Source organism: Vicia villosa, linkage group LG2 (assembly GCF_029867415.1).
Source record: "Vicia villosa cultivar HV-30 ecotype Madison, WI linkage group LG2, Vvil1.0, whole genome shotgun sequence".
Classification (NCBI taxonomy): domain Eukaryota; kingdom Viridiplantae; phylum Streptophyta; class Magnoliopsida; order Fabales; family Fabaceae; genus Vicia; species Vicia villosa.
In genome coordinates this window covers 13991357-14009430 of record NC_081181.1, presented here as the reverse complement: position 1 = coordinate 14009430, position 18074 = coordinate 13991357, and the positions used below count along the sequence as shown (strand labels likewise).

Below are 18074 nucleotides of genomic sequence, written 5' to 3'. Positions count from 1 at the left end.
TAAATATGATTACTAAACCATTAGCTTAAAACATTACACAAACATTAGCTTAAACAATCACAAATAATTTCTACTAAATCAATTACTAATCAAGCAATGATCACTAAACCAATCATAATTATAATCAATATATGTTTGTGTAGGATCTATTAGCCACAACAAGAAAACTCGCTCAATTTGTTGGTAGATAAGATTCAAAGTCAGATTGCACTGATCAGAATGAAGACGATGATAATAGATGCACTCGCTCAATTTAATCGTTATTCATTTGATAGTTAATCTTAATTTATTATTAATTATACAATTTTTTATAATGTTCAATGGCAAACAGTGCACACATATGAAACAATTAATATAAGTCTTATTGTTAATTGCTCTTATTGTCACTAAATTTCATTATATCGGATTTCAGTATACACAAAAGAACATAGTCTTGAGAAATATTGGTAATGAAAATATGATATTAAATGGCATTTTGCAATTGCAGCTACAGCCACAATATTGTTTCATTTGAAATTTAAAATCATAGGAAGGACAGACAGCTCAAACATGACACCGACACTAACACATCAGGTAATCACAAATGTTTGTGTCGGTGTCCAACAACTCAAACACATTTTTTTTCCAGAGTTGTCGGTAATAGATTGATTATTTGGTTTGAGCATCAGTTTTAAAAAGCTCGATTAGGATAGCTCCATGGAATAACCAATAAGCAATTAATCATTTTATTTCATCATCTGCTCAAATTATCATAGTAAATTAGTAATTCTGATGAACGAAATCAAATATCAGAATGCTAAAAAAAAAACAGCATAATCTATTCAGAATTATTGGATCTGAAAATAAATTATTATTTACACGAAAACAATTTTGAAGGATGCATAAAAACATTAACAAGAAGAAAAAAAAGTATATTGTTTGAGCATCAGTTTTAAAAAGCTCGATTATGATAGCTTCATGGAAAAACCAATAAGCAATTAATCAATATTTTTCATCATCTGCTCAAATCAGAACATGTTTCAACCTAAAAAAAAATTAAAATAGGAATAGAAAGAAGAAGATAAAAATGGATAATAGGGAAAGGGTATGGAGATTAGTGCTTGAATATATAAACTCATAAAACCCTAATGCCTCTATTTATATATGAGAGAGTCCTTAACCCTATCACTTGGAATTTCAAAACAACCAATATAAAATTCATTAGATGAAACCCTAGCGCCGTTTAGGGGATTGAGAAATATACCAACCTATAAAATTGGAAATTGGAAATGCCAACAAAAAAATCTTGAGAATGGTGTATTTAATTTAATTTTTGTTATGATAGATGTATTCTTTTTAACACTTTGAAATTCTAGAAAATTACTCGTTGATATATAATTTTTTAAATAAAAATATATTATAAAATATGTATATAGACATTAGTTATTAGGAAAACAATTAAGATTTTTAAGGAACATTAGTAGAGAAAAGTCAAATTTTAATAATTAATTATATAAATAATTAAAAACATAAAAGAGGTTAAAGGTAGTGCACTGACAGTGTAAAAAAGTTTTACACTGTCATCCAATAGAAACAAATCATTTTGCTATGTCATATAATTTTTTTAAATATTAAAGTCTGATTTATACTGATTCATGGTTGTGATTGGATGACAGTGTAAAACTTTTTTACACTGTCAGTGTATCACCCATTTTCTCAACATAAAATTCAATGAATTTAAGAAATACTTTTTTTAAAAATTAAAAGTTAGTGGGAGAAAAATTAGGTTGACTATATAATTAAAACAATTAATTTAAATGAATATAAAATCATGCTAATTGAAAACATAAAATTCAATGAATATAAGAAATAATTTGAAAAAATAAAAATAAAAGTTAGTGAGACAAAATTTAGTTTTACTAAATAATTAAAAAGTAAATTAATTGTAAATATAAAATGACAATAAAAAAATAAAACCTCAAGTTAACCTCATATTTTATTTTTTTTAATTTTAATATCACTTTTTAATTATCTTAAAACTTATCTTTATAATAACTTTTTTATATTTTGTTATATTATATACGTTTTTTTAATTATATATAATTATCTAATTATATATTATTATCTATCATCCACAGACAACCCAAACATGACATCATGATACTAACGCGGCAACATAATCACAAATGTCGGCGCCGTTATCTAACAATGACTCAAACACTTTTTTTCCAGAGTTGTCAGTAATAGATTGATTATTTGGTTTGAGCATATTTTTAAAAAGCTCGATTAGGATAGCTTCATGGAAAAACCAATAACCAATTAATCATTTTATTTCATCATCTGCTCAGATTATCATAGTCTCAAACCACAAATATATATAATAAAATTTCAAATATCAATCTGTATTCCTGTTGAAAAAAAATCAAATATCTGAATGCTACTAAAAAACAGCACAATCTATTCAGAATTATTGAATCTGAAAATAAATAATTAATTATACGAAAACATGTTTGGAAGATGCATAAAAACATTTGCCAGAAGAGAAAAACTAAATTGTTTGAGCATCAGTTTTAAAAAGCTCGATTATGATAGCTTCATGGAATAACCAATAAGCAATTAATCAAATTTTTTCATCATCTGCTCAAATCATCATAATCTCAAACCACCAATATTATATATAATAAAATTCATAAAAAATTATTGGATGTGAAATAAGAAAACAGCATAATCTATTCAAAATTGTTGGATCTGAAATAAAAAAACAGCATAATCTATTCAAAATTATTGGATCTGAAAAAGAAAAAAATTATACGAAAACATTTTCCAGAGGGAGAAGAAAAGGGCTGTATGAATTGAGCATCAGTTTTAAAAAGCTCGATTATGAAAGCTTCATGGAATAACCAATAAGCAATTATTCACTTTTTTTCATCATCTGCTCAAATTATCATAGGAATATGAAAATAAGAAGAAAAATAAAAGGAGAAAAGGAAAAGAATAAAGAGATTAGTGCTTCAAAATACTAATAAACTTGTGAAACCCTAATGCCTCTATTTATACACCAGCAAGACCTTAAACCTATCACTTAGAATTTTGAAACAGCCAAATTAATATTTCCGTCAACGTAGGAATGTCGTTTAGGGATTTGAGGTAAACTAAGACAAAAAAATTAAATAAAAAATTGGGAATATAACAGTTTATTATCATAGGGAAATGCTAACAAATTATGAAAAAAAATATATCTAGATAATTAATTTTAAAAGTTAATTAAATAAATAACTAAAAATTATTGAGAGATAATTTATTTTTAATTCATAATTAAAATCATAAAATTCAATGAATATAAGAAATAATCTAAAAAATAAATTAAAAGTTAGTGGAAGAAAAATTAGTTTGACTAAATAACTAAAAAAGTAAATTAAAAGATTATAAAGACATGATAATTAAAAACATAAAATTCATTGAATATAAGAAATAATTGAAAATATAAATTAAAAGTTAGTGGTTGAAAATTAATTTGAATAAATAATAAAAATTAAATTAAATTGATATAAAAAACATGATAATTGAAAAATTTAATCTCTCTTTCCAAAAGCCTAAAACAATATAATAAAAACATATTGTTTGGGGGATAGAACAATTGATACTAAGATGTCATGACATCAAATTCTATTTGTTTATTATTATTAATATAAAGGCTAAGATATATTCACTTAAAAACTGCACATGAGTTTTTCAAAGAATTTATCTTAACCTTTAAATTAATACTAATAATAATAATAATAATAATAATAATAATAATAATAATAATAATAATAATAATAATAATAATAATAATAATAATAATAATAAAGGAGTAGAATTTGGTGTCAAAATTAATATTTAACACTGGTGTCAAATGATTCTCTCTCATTGATAGGAAAAGGTAAAAATAATTAAAAATACAAATTAAAAATTTGTGGGAGAAAATTAATTTTAATAAATAATAAAAATTAAATTAAATTGATATAAATAACATGATAATGGAAAAATATAATCTCTCTTTACAAAAACCTAAAACAAAATAATGAAAACATATTGTTAGGAAAAGCTAAAAATAATAATTTAAAATGGTTAATATGAAATTAATTTTGTTAAGAGAAATAACTTAACAAAAAAGTTATGATATAATTAGTCACGGAGTCCTTTAATTTAATTTTATGTTTTATTTTAGTTCATTATCTTAAGTAGTGAAACCTCATCTCAATATTCTTGTTTCTCTCATGTGCAATTGGATTCTTAACAAGATTAATAGCGGAAATATCATCAACCATGAGCGTTAGCGTCACCCTCATCGCTGTCCAGCTCCTTCAATAAATTCATCAATCACACGGCTTGGCACACACACAACTAAGCGACAATATACTCGGCCTCACAAGACGAGAGTGGTGGTACCGGTTCCTTCTTTGAACACCATATTGGTGTTTCATCCAACATAAAGACGTATCCAGCTGTAGAATTTCGATCATCTTTATCTCTGCACCAACTGAAATTGGTAAAACCGAGTAAATTGCATTTTTCTTTCCATGTCTGCTGCGGAAAAGAGAATTCAACAGCCAATAGATCATTTGACGTATCTTAGGATCCTCTTGACTGCTGCCAAGTGAGTCACCCTCGATTTCTCCATGAATCTACTGACAATACTGAAACTAAATGCCAAATATGGTCACGTATTGCATAAGTAACACAAAGATCCAATAATTTTCATATATTGAGTTGGATTCACCATTTGCTCATCCTCATTCTTAGATAATTGTAACCTTGGTTCAACTTTAGTAATGGCAGCATTACAATGCTCTATTTCAAACTTATTCAATATCTCAAGAGCATACCTTCTTTGGTGCATATGCAGTCCCTTTTTGGACTTGTGGAACTCAATGTCAAGGAAGTATGTCATGAGACCAAGGTCGGACATCTTGAATTCTTTCATAAGTTCACTATTGAATTTAAAAATACACCTTTTGTCTCTGTCTGTGATCAATAAATCATCTATGTATAGACAAATAATAATCACCCCTTCACTTGTATCTGTCTTTTGTAACACCCTAAACCTCATACATGAAATATTCCATGATTTAACTATAATTACAACCACGTAGGGTGTCACACACATCATGTTTCGTAACACGGGTTTCAACATAATAGTTTAGAAAATACACATTTGTAATTTGAATGTTTACACGACGTCCAACTCATCTAAAGCTTGCCTGAGATGTTTACATGACATCTAACTCAACTTATTAGTATCACATATTCATATGATAAGACATTTTATAACTTGTCATCGCATGCTCACTTCTATTTTAAAGTATTATCACAGCGGAATTATCATCAACAATTATGGAAGATAAAGTAAGTAATGATGTTTAGTCTCAACCTTCAACTTTAATAACAAAATAAGAGAGTTGTAATCAATCAACTTAATAGCTTAAGAATGCTCAACAAAAAAAATTAGTCTTATGACTTCAACATAACAAACATAAGGTATAAAACAAGCGTTCTCAATCTGATGTTACATAATCCGAGCAAGACACTACTAAATAAAACGATAAACTAAGAAGCAACTCCATGGGTTGGATTCAATTTACTTCCGCAAGATCTATTCCTGATTATCTGCACAATGTCCGTGTAAAGGCAACATTCAAACAGAAGGGTGAGAATACAATTCAATAATTAGCGGTGAAAGATAATTGAAGTAGATTAACTAACAACATCACACACTAATTACAACAACATAAACATATCAAGTATTATCATCCACACATCATAACACCAAAATAATCACCAATGTAACACAACATAACACCAAAATAATCACCAATGCAACACAATACAAATGTACTCAACTATTGACTCACATGAATGTGGTACCAAAATATTAACACTTAGGTCCATTTCACTCCATGATCCCCACCATAAGATCAATTCCCTCCTGGAACCGTAGCACACCAAATTGTCACCATCATTATAAGTAACGCTTCACTAATTCTCCATAATAGGAATTAGCTACTCGCACCTGATCCATCACCGTAGGATCGAGGCTTATCATAAAGAACCGAAGTTTAGACAACATGAATCCATGGACTATTAACATGTAACAACAACACATACACATTGACCCCTCTTCTGACCGTGTATGTAGGGATGGCAAGCAGACCCAAACCCGCCCGCACCCGAACCCGAGTCAAGGGTGAAAACTCGAGTTGACTGGGTTTGGGTTCGGGTTCGGGTGCCACCCGATATTTCGGGTGCGGGTTTGGGTAGTGTAAAACCTGCACCCGAAACCCGAAACCCGAAATCACATCCGCATATATATATATATATAATATATATTGTAGAAAAATTGTAGGAAAAATATATTTTATGTATTTTGCTGCGGGTTTGGGTAAAAAACCCGAACCCAATGGGTGTGGGTGTGGGTGTTATTTTTCCACTCGAACAACATTTGGGTTTGGATTCAGGTTCGGGTGCCGATTTCGGGTGCGAGTTTGGGTAGTATGAAACCCTCACCCGACCCGACCCGTTGTCATCCTTATGTGTGTGCCACCGACAACATAATCACCATCAACATAGCATGCATATAATTGAACACACAATATCATCAACAACATCATCATAATAACATCGTCAACATTATCATCATAACAACATCATAATAATATCGTCAACATTATCATCATAACAACATCATAACAACGTCAATATAACGACACATCACCAACATTAGCACCATAACAACATCATCAAACTTCGTCATTATAACATAACATCATACACCATACGCAAACCTTAATCAGTATTACTAAAACCTATAGCAACATCAACTTCAGCAACTCAACATATGCACATTTATAAACATATAATCATCTTATTATATGAAAACTATAATATGCAAAATTATAATTAACATTGTCATCCAATTATAATTAACATTCTCACATCATAACATCAACAAATATGCAAAATTCTCATCAGTTTTTGATGTTATCACGATACATTCAGCACTTGAAACTAATTTCATTTGATGGTAAATTGTGTTAGCCTACCAATGCTTCAAACGGGGCAACATTTGAACTTACGGATCAAAAGTTATGGCCAAAATAGTTTCGGCAAAAAAACACAAACAGTAACTTTCGCGTTGCGCGCGTCCCACCTGCCTTAAACGCGACCGCGACGGATTGAATGCAGAATTTTCTGTGTTTTTCATCATTGGAGGCCTTCCGAACCTCCAATTTCGATTCCATAAAAAATCCAAACGCTCAAAAAATTACAACCTATGCAATACCCTAATTCACAATTTTAACACAATTAAGTCATGAATCATCCATCAAACTCATGCCCTAAAACATCGAATTCACACCAATTTCATCATAATTTGATTAATCCATGAACATCACAACAACATATCAATACACATGAACATAATTCATATTATTGCATATCAAAATAGTATTATCATCATAATTCAATAGAAAAATGAAATCCTACTCTACCCTTTCATCACACACCTATTACTGAACCAAATTTCCACCCTTACCTTGATCTCCTATCAAAAATCCAAATTTTTGGTTATGGCCTCTCCTTCTTATAGATGTCCTTAGGTTTCCCTTGCTTTTCTCTACTCTTGTCTCTTTTCCTCCAATTCCAAAAGTTTCACTTACTATGAAGTTTTTCCCTCATTTCTCTCATTATAAATAAGAAACCTAATTCTATTTTTCTAATATTCCACTAAGGCCCAACTTATTACTAACTTACATTATTTATTTTAATTCTCCACAATTCGCACTTTCAACCTCAAACTTATTATTTCCTTTTATTTTATTATTTCTTTTAAGGGTTAATAGTTATTTATCCCCCTGCCATATAAGCGAGTTTTGATTTATCCCCCTTTTAAAAAAAGGTTTTGGATTACCCCCCCTATAATATTTGGGCACCCCCCTAAGCGTGTAAAAACTAGGGGGTAAATAAAAAAAAATATTTTACAGGGGGTAATTTTTCCTCTTAGGGGGCAAAAGACTTAAAATTTTAAAATTATAGGGGGGTAATCTAAAACTTTTTTTAAAAGGAGGGTAAATCAAAACTCGCCTATATGACAGGGGGTAAATGGCTATTAACCCTTCTTTTAAATAATAACACTAAAATATTATTTTAATGATTTAAATAATTCTAAATAAATTTACCCACCTCTAATTACTTTCCACACTCTCTACCTAAGGGTCACCCATTCTTATTGTCCCAAAATATCTCAATTATCACACCAATAATAATTAATTAATTAATTAATATAAATAATTTCTAGAAAAACGGGGTGTTACATCTTCACATTTACACCATGTTCAGATACACATTCCTTGAAGTCAATCCCCTTTAGGAAACCATCTATACTCTTGTTTCAAGATCTTGGAGCTTGTTTATAATGCTTTATCTTCATCTTGTAGAACTTTATTTGTTGGTTTTTCACAAAAAAACTGTTGGGTGAGAATATGGACATCAAAAGGTTTAGAAGGGGGGTTAAATAGACCAAATCCCTTTAAGACAATTTCAAAAATATTTTAAGTCTCATGTACGAAATTAGAGATTTTTAAAAAGACGCAAAAAATAAAACACAAAGTAAGAGAGCTTGGAAGCATCTCAATGAAACTTTCAATATGAAATGGTATGTTATATTCTAGATGCATTTGATTGCTTCATAAGCAAGTCAATCACAAGGTTGCATAAGTAGCTTTACATCAAAGTTATTTTAAAACATATAACTTATAGATTATATCAATGGATTAATTCAAGTCATCATCTTCAATAAGATTGATACACCACAGACCTAAACTTATACATAGGGGTGGGAATAGGCCAGGCCGACCTACAGGGGCCTATGGCCTAGCCTATATAAGGTCAGACCAGGCGAGACTTATTTAACAAAAAGGTCTGGCTTAGGCTTTTTTAAAAGCCTATTTAATAAAATAGGTCAGGCTTAGGCTATTAAAAAAGCCTATGAAGCCATATAGGCCGGCCTATATTTTCATGTATATTAAAAATAAGCTAAATAGATCGGCCTATATTTGCATGTATATTAGAAAAAAGGCTTAATAGGCAAGCATATATATGCACATATATTAGAACAAATGCTAAATAGGCCGGCCTATATACGCATATATAGAACGACCTATAGGATTTCTTAAATAATATGGATTAATTGAAAACTATAATGAAAAATAGGCTTTTAAATAGGCTTTCCGGCCAGGCCACAGGCCAGGCTCAGGCCTTTCAAGTTTATCATAGGTCAGACTCAGGCCTTATAAATCCTAGCCTAGCCTAGCCTTTTTCCACCCCTATACATTAAATCGCTATAATAAAAGTATATCTTAAGTGGAATACAATCAATGCAAACATGCATCAATGCAAAAGCATGGTAGTTAATACTTGAAAAGTAAGAGAGTTAAGGGAAGAAGAAAAGATACACAAGGATATATATAGTGGTTCAGCAGTCGTCCTCGTATTGCCTACTCCGCTCTTCAATGGTGTTAAAACCACTGGAAAATAATCACGAACTTTCACTATTTTGATAAGTTTGATACAAACGGTTTGGTTACAACAGAATATTAAACAATAAACCACATTATTGATGCAGACACCTCAAATTGCTCACTAATCAAGATCTCAAAAAACCTTTAATCCTACTAGTTTCTTATTCTGAGTGATTGTCATGGCTAAGAATTCATTGGAAACTCCCAATTTTGACCATACCCTTTGATGCCACTTGTTAGATTTGTTCATTACCAGATGTATATCTACCCATGTAGAAATCAAGAACAAAATCTTAATCTAATCCTTTTAAGTTCATATCATATGGGCTTATATCCTTAGAACATATACTTGAGTACAATATGAAAATGAAAGCGGAGCGTATCTGAGTTTGCCATTAAAATCGTTGAAGGTTTGCGGGTATGTGATCTTCCTGATTTGTAGAGTATCTTAGAATTTCTTAATTCTCTTATGATGGGGTGAAAAGAGGATACCTTGATAAACTGTATTGGTTGTCTTCTACAAATGGGACCATAACCCATATATATATGTAACTCTCTTATGGTTACTATTCAGTTTTCAATATTCTAATTTGCCCCCTTGTCAAATAAAAATATCGATTTATGGTGTATACACAATAACATTTTATGACATATGTGTCTTCAATCATAGACTTAATATCAATTAGACTACTATAATTTTGTCTAGTTAAATAATGGCTCTAACACATAATATTACATCTGTGATCCAAAATTCTACCATTATCTTCTTCAACCCATTCAAATATGTTTTGAACAACGCTTTCTATTTTTCCGCCATGAGTGAAATGTGTTTTTATCTCACCCAAACATCAAAGAATTTTTGCTTATGTTCATCACTTACTTGCTAAAGCTTTAAAATACAAGTTGTTTATAATATCTTTATGATTTAAGTTTTCAAAACATTAAAGAAATGTTAAAAAGAAACGCCAAAGAGACTCGGTTTTATCATTGATCATATTATGAGAATTTCTAATCTCACCCCATACATCTCTCACGCACCATCGAATTGGCAAAAATGTCCTCCAGCTTCCGTAAATGCATCTCCAGAAGCACCTTTTTTTAACATTTGCGTGAAAATGTTCCGTAGATGCACATACGAAACACTTCCGTAGATGCATCCACAGAATCAAACTAGACCCAGAAAACCAGAATAACAACATTTGTAACGATAAAACAAACATTCATTGATTAAAATCGGCATTACATTGAAATTTCCAACATAAATTTAAGAAATTTAAGAAATTACAACAGTCAAAACGATATCATCTGATCCATGCATCATTTAAATGGCATTAGTATCGTTTTCCACCTCATCCCACCAACATTCTTTTTCTCCGGTCTCAAGCGAGGTCTTTGTTCTAAGCCTCTGAATCCTTCTGATGACTTCGCCAGTTTTGTACTCCCCCTCCAACCAAGACATGAGATATCTTTTAATTCGGTCCAAGAAATGGATGTGCCAAAATTTCATCGGCATCGGGAGTTTGAGAAGAAAGAAAATAACATGCCCGTCCCTTTTGAAAATAATCGGTTCAGGAGCAGGTCGCTTGGATGATGTTCACTGCCATGAGCATGGCCTAGGGGATGTCATTTTTGTGTTTGTGTGTAATACAACCCTATAAAACCAAACTTTATATAAGCCCTTAGTGAATATGGACCACTCAACCTCTGTCACAGAATGTTCCGTAGGTATATCCACAGAAGGATCATAGATACTTTGCTTCCGTAGATGTACCTACGGAAAAAACACATAATTTTCAAAATTAGAACCTTTCGTAGATACATCTACGGAAATTTCCCTGTTACTTTTTTAACATAATAGAATGCAATAGCAATAGAAGTAGAGGGAAAAACACAAACACATAAACACATATACTAATATTTGACAAAAAATGATTATATTGCAATGTTAAAGAGTGCATATATTACACTTTGAAACTAGAAAATACATTAAAAGAACTGTCACCGCCTAAATCTATTGGTGGTTCCAATTTTCACTTTTCCTTATTTGCTTCCTTCTCGATGTTGTTCAATATTTCAAATTCGTGCATCCTATCACCAAAAAGATCTGGTCACGTTTCGGCATCATCGGTATGATGAAGGTCTCATTCCGGTGACGTAGGTTGTGTGGGGCATCCCGATTTCAAGTAAACTTACACAAAGTGATTCGCTTTTGAAAGTCATCCAATACACATAATGCGAGCATTTGAATTTGTAGGCGATGCGGTACAGAATGGGAAAAAGGTTTCCGAAAAACCATAACGCGTAAAGTCAATGCACACCATATCATAGGCGCATGAAATAAGATGTCCCATTTCCGGGAATTTCTTCCATTTTGGCATCGGTGCGTAAGGGCCCATCCAAGGCACAAGAGCTTCGTTAACCGCTTCAAACTTAGCTTCCTCTCCATATAACCGCGTGTATGATTCTTTATACATCTTCAAATCTTGGATTAGTTAATGACGAACAATTGTATGGCTACCCTCTCCATTACCAAGCAACGCCGAGACGGCTCGGTAATCGCAATTATCGTCCCCTGCAACATCTATGGTCTGCTCGATGTAAGAGTGCATAAAAACTGGCATCTCTTCGATGAATGGAATGTTCGGTGGAATAGGCATCTCTTCGATAATTGGAATTTTGGGTGAAATAGGTGTCGGAGGCGGTTTGCTAATGCGAGCTCCTTTTTTTAAACTTTTTTGAGATTTTTGCAATTTCGAAGTAGGTGAGTCGGGAAAGAGTTTGTCGATGTGCTCACAATATGAAGGAGATTGCATAGTCGAGTTGTCATTCGGCGTAGGCTTCACTTTCTTTGGATCACCTTTTGTCTTAACTAGTTGAGACGGCGGTTTCATGTCGGTTGTTTATAGAAATCCGATCTTCCGCAATTGATCTTTGATGTGGAGTTTCATGTTGTCATCGGCCTTTGAAAACCTCTCTTGTATCGCTTCCAATTCGGAAGTAATAGAGATATTCGATTTTTCTCCTTCGATGCAACCATCATCATCAAAACTAAGTCTCTGCCAATGAGGATTGACTTCATCCATTCTTATTCGCTCGCCTAGTCTCACCTTTTTAGCAATAACACAAGCACACGGGAGACCATACGTGCTAGTAATAGTACAACCACACTTTGCGCTATCGCCACCAAAAGTTTCACCTCGTTTGGCCTCGTGAAAGATAGTTCAATCCGGCCCGAGACATACTGTCGATCAATTGAGAGTAAAGGATGTTGTCCTTAAACCGATGCTCCAACACCGTAATGCTCCGACCGAACAAGGTTTGTATCTCATTGTGTTGGTTTTTAATCATGAGATTTACGGTGTCCCAATCTCGACACAAGTCACTCTTGCTATTACCCAACCAATTTTTCAATGTAGCATGTGTCGACTCAACTCTATTGGTGGTTGTATTCCCAAGGTGTCAGACATTATCGGTCCACGCACAAACAAACTTCTCCTTCACCTTGTCAAGAATGCTTCTTTCAACATATTTCAATAAATCGGGATACTTTTCACATACTTTCCGAAATTGCAATACGGAATCGACGTATAATTCTTTTGTCTAAGAACTTGCAATACGAGCCCATGTATCCATTATTTGGTCAACAACCACTCCGGGCTTCACCGGTTTCCCACCTTCGGACTGTACTTGTTTCGTCCCCACAGCGATTTTAACCTTACTTCTCACATCACATGATATGTGATATCGACAAAGTAATGCATTATAAGAAGGAAATACCTTTGCAACCGCATTCATCAAAGCGGTATCGCGGTCCGTAATAATCGCCTTAGGCATCTCGACTTGTTGCTTTAAAAGTGACCGACACACCTCCAATTCCCACCTAAAATTATCCTCTTTTTCACACTCCAAAAAAGCAAAACCAACGGCGTACGTCTTTTCGGTGGATGTAACACCGACCATCTCAAATAATGGAAGTCGATACTTATTGGTCTTGTAGGTAGAATCGAAAAGGAGCATTGTCAGGAAAGTGTTGAACAACTTTATCGAATTCGGATGAGTCAAAAAAATATCTCGGACAGTAACTCCGTCATCGCAAGTTCTATAGCACGACATGTATTTGTTGTCATCCAACATTTTCAACAGTTGTTGCATCTCACTCCTATATCCCATACTCGCCTTATTATTGTGGTACTATTGATTATACACTTGCCTTATATTCGATATGTTGTCGGGTTCCTTCCTTTTCAATGTGGCAAGTATATTTTTCGGTTGGACAAGATTCAAGGACATGTCACTAATACATGTCTTCTCTTCTAGATCGAACCGACATACACTAGGATGTCCTTGTAATTTTGCGCACAAATCATGGTTATGCAAACCATAAATAACGAGAATCTCCACTTCTTATTAGCCAACATGTAACCACAGATTTTAAATGGACACTCGCATTTTCTAGTACCTGTGTCATCTCTTTTAAAATTCCTTAGAGAAGGATGGTATTTCCCGCTTCTTTCACACAACATTGTTACGAAAGGGTTTCTTCTTGTCGTACCATTATTTGATCTTCCTATTACCACACCAAAACCAAGGTTAGTTGCATTCCTACGAATCCATGTTAGCATGTTTTCACGATCATCAAAGTCTTCCTTGCTATTAAAGTCAATGTCGACATCTACCGCCTTTGTAACTACCCCTTCAACATTCGGAGAAACATCGACTAAAGGAACTACTTTTCTTGCGATATTATCGGGGTGCACCATACCTATTTGCAAACAATTGCCAAAATAACAAAAAATTACAACACTGCTGGAAAAAATAACACAGGCATTGTTCTGTAGATGCACCTACGGAAGTGTTCATCTTCAACACGTTTCGTAGATGCATCTACGAAAGTAACGTTACTCTTTTTAACAGAAATTTAATGCATAATGTGAGCAATGCAATGGTTGAAGATGAATATTTACCTGAAATTCAGTTTTCTCTTGCTCCTTTTGATTTGTTGCACCAAAAAGTTTGAGTTTTGGAGTGAAAGATGGTATTGGAGAAGTAGAGTTTTTAGGTTGTGGAGAGTGAGTGTTGATGAAGAAATGTAACAATGGGGGAGTGATCAAGTAGGTTCAAACTATATAAGATACTTTTGTAGATGCATCTTGAAAATAATATGGCGCTAAGTCATTCCGTAGATGCACCTACGAAACAATCCCTGAACTGAATTTATGTGTATTTTATCACCATTTGTACTAGTTTATTACACTTCTGTAGATGTACCTATGGAAGGTGACAAATTTTTTTAAAAAAATGGTACTTCTAAATGTTCATCTACGAAAACATAAGGCATAATTGGAATTTCACGCGGTGTGTAAGAGAATTTTGGGTTGTATCTAGAAATTGTCCATATTATTGAGCCTATATAGTAACAATAAAATAGTGGGAAAAAATATAGTAATGAAAGTAGGTTGATGCATTAAACACTAATGAACTAAAGTTTCACTATTTGTCTCGCACAAATTTTTAATTAGAATCAAATTAAAATACAATATATTTAGGAGAACCTGAATTTAAATTTTTAGAGAAAAACTATACTCACTTCGATCAAACTTTATTGAATTTCATATATATCAAAATTCCTTTTTCTAAAAAAAGAAAAAAAGGGTAAAACCCAAAAAAATTATATATCACAATGTGCAAAAATTAATATAAAACAACCAAGTTAATATACCTACCCAAATTCTTGATCAAAAATACAAATTGAATAATAACAATCCAATTCCAAAAGGAAAGAACTTCCCAAACACTCTCCATCTTTGAGAAATACAAGAATTCTCCAATGGAGTTGGTTGAATATTTGGATTTAATTCACCATCCATGGAGCTAATTACATTGTTGCTATCTTCTTTTACTTCAATTCCAAACCTCATTCCTCCAAGACAATGCCCTACTATATTACAAATGAACCAATATTTCTTCACCTTATTGAGAACCACTTGATCTTCTCCACTCTCATACTTAGCCAACACTCCACTACTTGTTTCACATGATCTAAAAGTATCCTCTCTCACTTCATATACATTATGTTGCCCCTTCACATATTTGAAAACTACACCAATCCAACACCAAAAATTATCTTGAAGGTATTGGTAAATATAATCATATGATTTTTTTATAGCTTAATTTTTTTTTTTTTTTAATCTTATGTTAACCTTAATTTTAAAGCATATTATATTAATCTCCTAGCTATTCAAAGCGGATCATATTAGTCATTTTTATTCATTAGTGGCAAATTTAATGATTGATTTTTAGTTTTTTTTTTAAGTTAAAGACAAAATGAACCTTGAAATTATCGTATGCGTCAAACAAACCATATTTTTGTATTGGTGAAATCAAATACAATGATTTAGTAAAGATTGAATGAAGAAATACCTAGAACATCTCCAAGGCTGAAATTGTGTTTCTCTGCCCATGTAGCATAGTTTGTTTGGCTACTCCATTCATCTTCATCACCAACTGCAAAAACACTAGCCATGACACAATCCAAGAGAAAACTACAAAGTAAAATTATAATTAAGAACATGATGAAGGTAGAGTTTTTGAGAAAAATTGTGACCCCCATTTTTCTAAAAAAGCAAGAAGATGTGATGATGGAAAGTGGATGAAATAAGGATGAGTTGGTACTTTCACAAGTTTGCTTGTGTTTGAAGAAACAGCTCAAATATGGAAGACCATTTGGTCAAATTAAATATTGATATTGACACATTTAAAACTTTGCTTAACAAAATACAAAAGTGCTTAATGGACCCAAAAACATGATTATTAACTTCACACCCAAGATAAGCCAAGCTATCATATTTTCTGTTTTGCCAAACATTACCAAAATTTGCTGTACAGATACTATATAGTATATTTTAGTGAAACTTTAAAGAGAGCTTTTAATCATAATTTTTTTGTTAAATTTGAATGTGGTGCTTTTGAAGTCCCAAAGAGACTATTAAATTTTGTCGAAAATCTTTATTAAATCATATATAGCTGCCAGCTGAACCTAACATAAGTTGTCACTCATGACTTGATTATACTTGGTGGAGGGGCAACAAGTACTTTTAATTTTGTTAACAACACATAAAATGCCCAACAACTTATTTAGGTCCCGGTATTCATAAGAAAGAAAAAAACAGACATAGACTAAAAAATATTATTTTATTTTTTATGACATAGACTTGGATGGTTTAAAATTGACTAATGATAAGATGATTGTTTCGGACCGAGTCATAGGACTGAGTTAATGTCCAATTTGTTTGAGAGTTAGACGATTTGGATCTCAAAAAGCATGGGGATCAGGAAATTGATGGATTTGGTTTGAGTGACTTTGAAGGAAGAATAAAAGTCGGGTCGAGTCCCCAACATCCACTAATGACTAACACGTTTGATTAGGCGTTAAGTTTCAAAAAAGACTAGTTGTTCAGAATGATTGTCGAGATGTCATTTGTCCTATCCCACTAAAGGTTACAATCATGAAAATCGTCTAGAGGAAAACAACTTCATTTGAAATATAGGGAGTCCTAGAACAAAGTCATAAAATGGCTATGTCATCTAAGTCGTGAGAGTATTTGTTATGGACTAGGTCAAAAAAAGCTTAGTCGACGAATGTGGCCTCACGAAGCATAAAGGACATGAATAATCGGAGAATAGACACGTCCTAGAGATGCATAGGATCCCGACTAAACAACCTCCTATAATTCGTTAGGTCAGAAAAATCATAAGCACCCTGAACAGTTATTATACGAGACCATTGTCTAAAAAAAGTTTTAAAAATGTCTTTAAACCTTGATATTCTAACTATAAAGGTTAATAGGCTAATGAATCGTTCATACTCGGATACACACTATTCTAAAACTTTATATATCATATAATTATGTTTACTGATATGTTTGACAAAGTGTTCACAAGTAAATTCACAACATCAGGATCACCAAGCATTGGCCATCGTTGAAGAACTCATTATTATCGCCATCATCAATATAACTACTTAAAGATAAAAAAAACAAATCAATGTCTAATTAATTAGCACTACGAAATTTGATAAATGAAATGTAAAGATTAAACCATGAGAAGAAAAATACTTCAAATTAATTTATTTATTTACATTTCTAATAGAAAAATTTGAAAGGTACGAATCGTTAGATTGTCCAAAGATAATTAGCGCTAAATTTGATAGAAATGACTACAGTTTGATTTTTTACAATTACAATCATGAAGGGGCTACAACCACTTAATGTCAGAACTTACCGTCAAACCAGATTAGACGGCTCAATAGAATTGAATATTGGTGGTGGAAAAAAATTGAAAGATTATTTTAGAATAAACTAAATCTAAATAATTAATGTTTTTGGTCAATGATCAAATTTGAATACTTTTTACTTAAATTTGATTACTTGGTTTTAGAGAAAGAAGTTTCTAGAAAGGAGCCTATTACTTTCTTGAAATGATCATAGCCAAAAACATGTGTAGGTACATAATCAATGGGTGACTTCACATATATTAGTA

At 32.2% G+C, this 18074-nt stretch overlaps 2 protein-coding genes and 4 non-coding genes across 6 annotated transcripts; all 6 read right to left on the bottom strand.

The window, feature by feature from the left end:
• Nucleotides 1-658: 658 nt before the first annotated feature.
• Nucleotides 659-743, bottom strand: LOC131654266 (small nucleolar RNA SNORD36). Its single transcript, XR_009299309.1, has one exon. It is a non-coding gene; the product is annotated as a small nucleolar RNA SNORD36 (small nucleolar RNA).
• A 176-nt stretch (nucleotides 744-919) lies between these two features.
• On the bottom strand, nucleotides 920-1004 carry LOC131654264 (small nucleolar RNA SNORD36). Its single transcript, XR_009299307.1, has one exon. It is a non-coding gene; the product is annotated as a small nucleolar RNA SNORD36 (small nucleolar RNA).
• A 1533-nt stretch (nucleotides 1005-2537) lies between these two features.
• On the bottom strand, nucleotides 2538-2622 carry LOC131654263 (small nucleolar RNA SNORD36). Its single transcript, XR_009299306.1, has one exon. It is a non-coding gene; the product is annotated as a small nucleolar RNA SNORD36 (small nucleolar RNA).
• A 210-nt stretch (nucleotides 2623-2832) lies between these two features.
• LOC131654265 (small nucleolar RNA SNORD36) lies at nucleotides 2833-2917 on the bottom strand. Its single transcript, XR_009299308.1, has one exon. It is a non-coding gene; the product is annotated as a small nucleolar RNA SNORD36 (small nucleolar RNA).
• Nucleotides 2918-12028: 9111 nt separating this feature from the next.
• On the bottom strand, nucleotides 12029-12427 carry LOC131648603 (uncharacterized). Its single transcript, XM_058918347.1, has one exon. It carries the CDS (start codon nucleotides 12425-12427, stop codon nucleotides 12029-12031), a length of 399 nt encoding a protein of 132 aa, XP_058774330.1.
• A 2614-nt stretch (nucleotides 12428-15041) lies between these two features.
• LOC131645927 (mavicyanin-like) lies at nucleotides 15042-16146 on the bottom strand. Its single transcript, XM_058916114.1, has 2 exons — nucleotides 15957-16146; nucleotides 15042-15633 (listed from the first exon to the last, which is right to left on the bottom strand). Exons 1-2 carry the CDS (start codon nucleotides 16144-16146, stop codon nucleotides 15272-15274), a joined length of 552 nt encoding a protein of 183 aa, XP_058772097.1. The 3' UTR covers nucleotides 15042-15271.
• Nucleotides 16147-18074: the final 1928 nt, after the last annotated feature.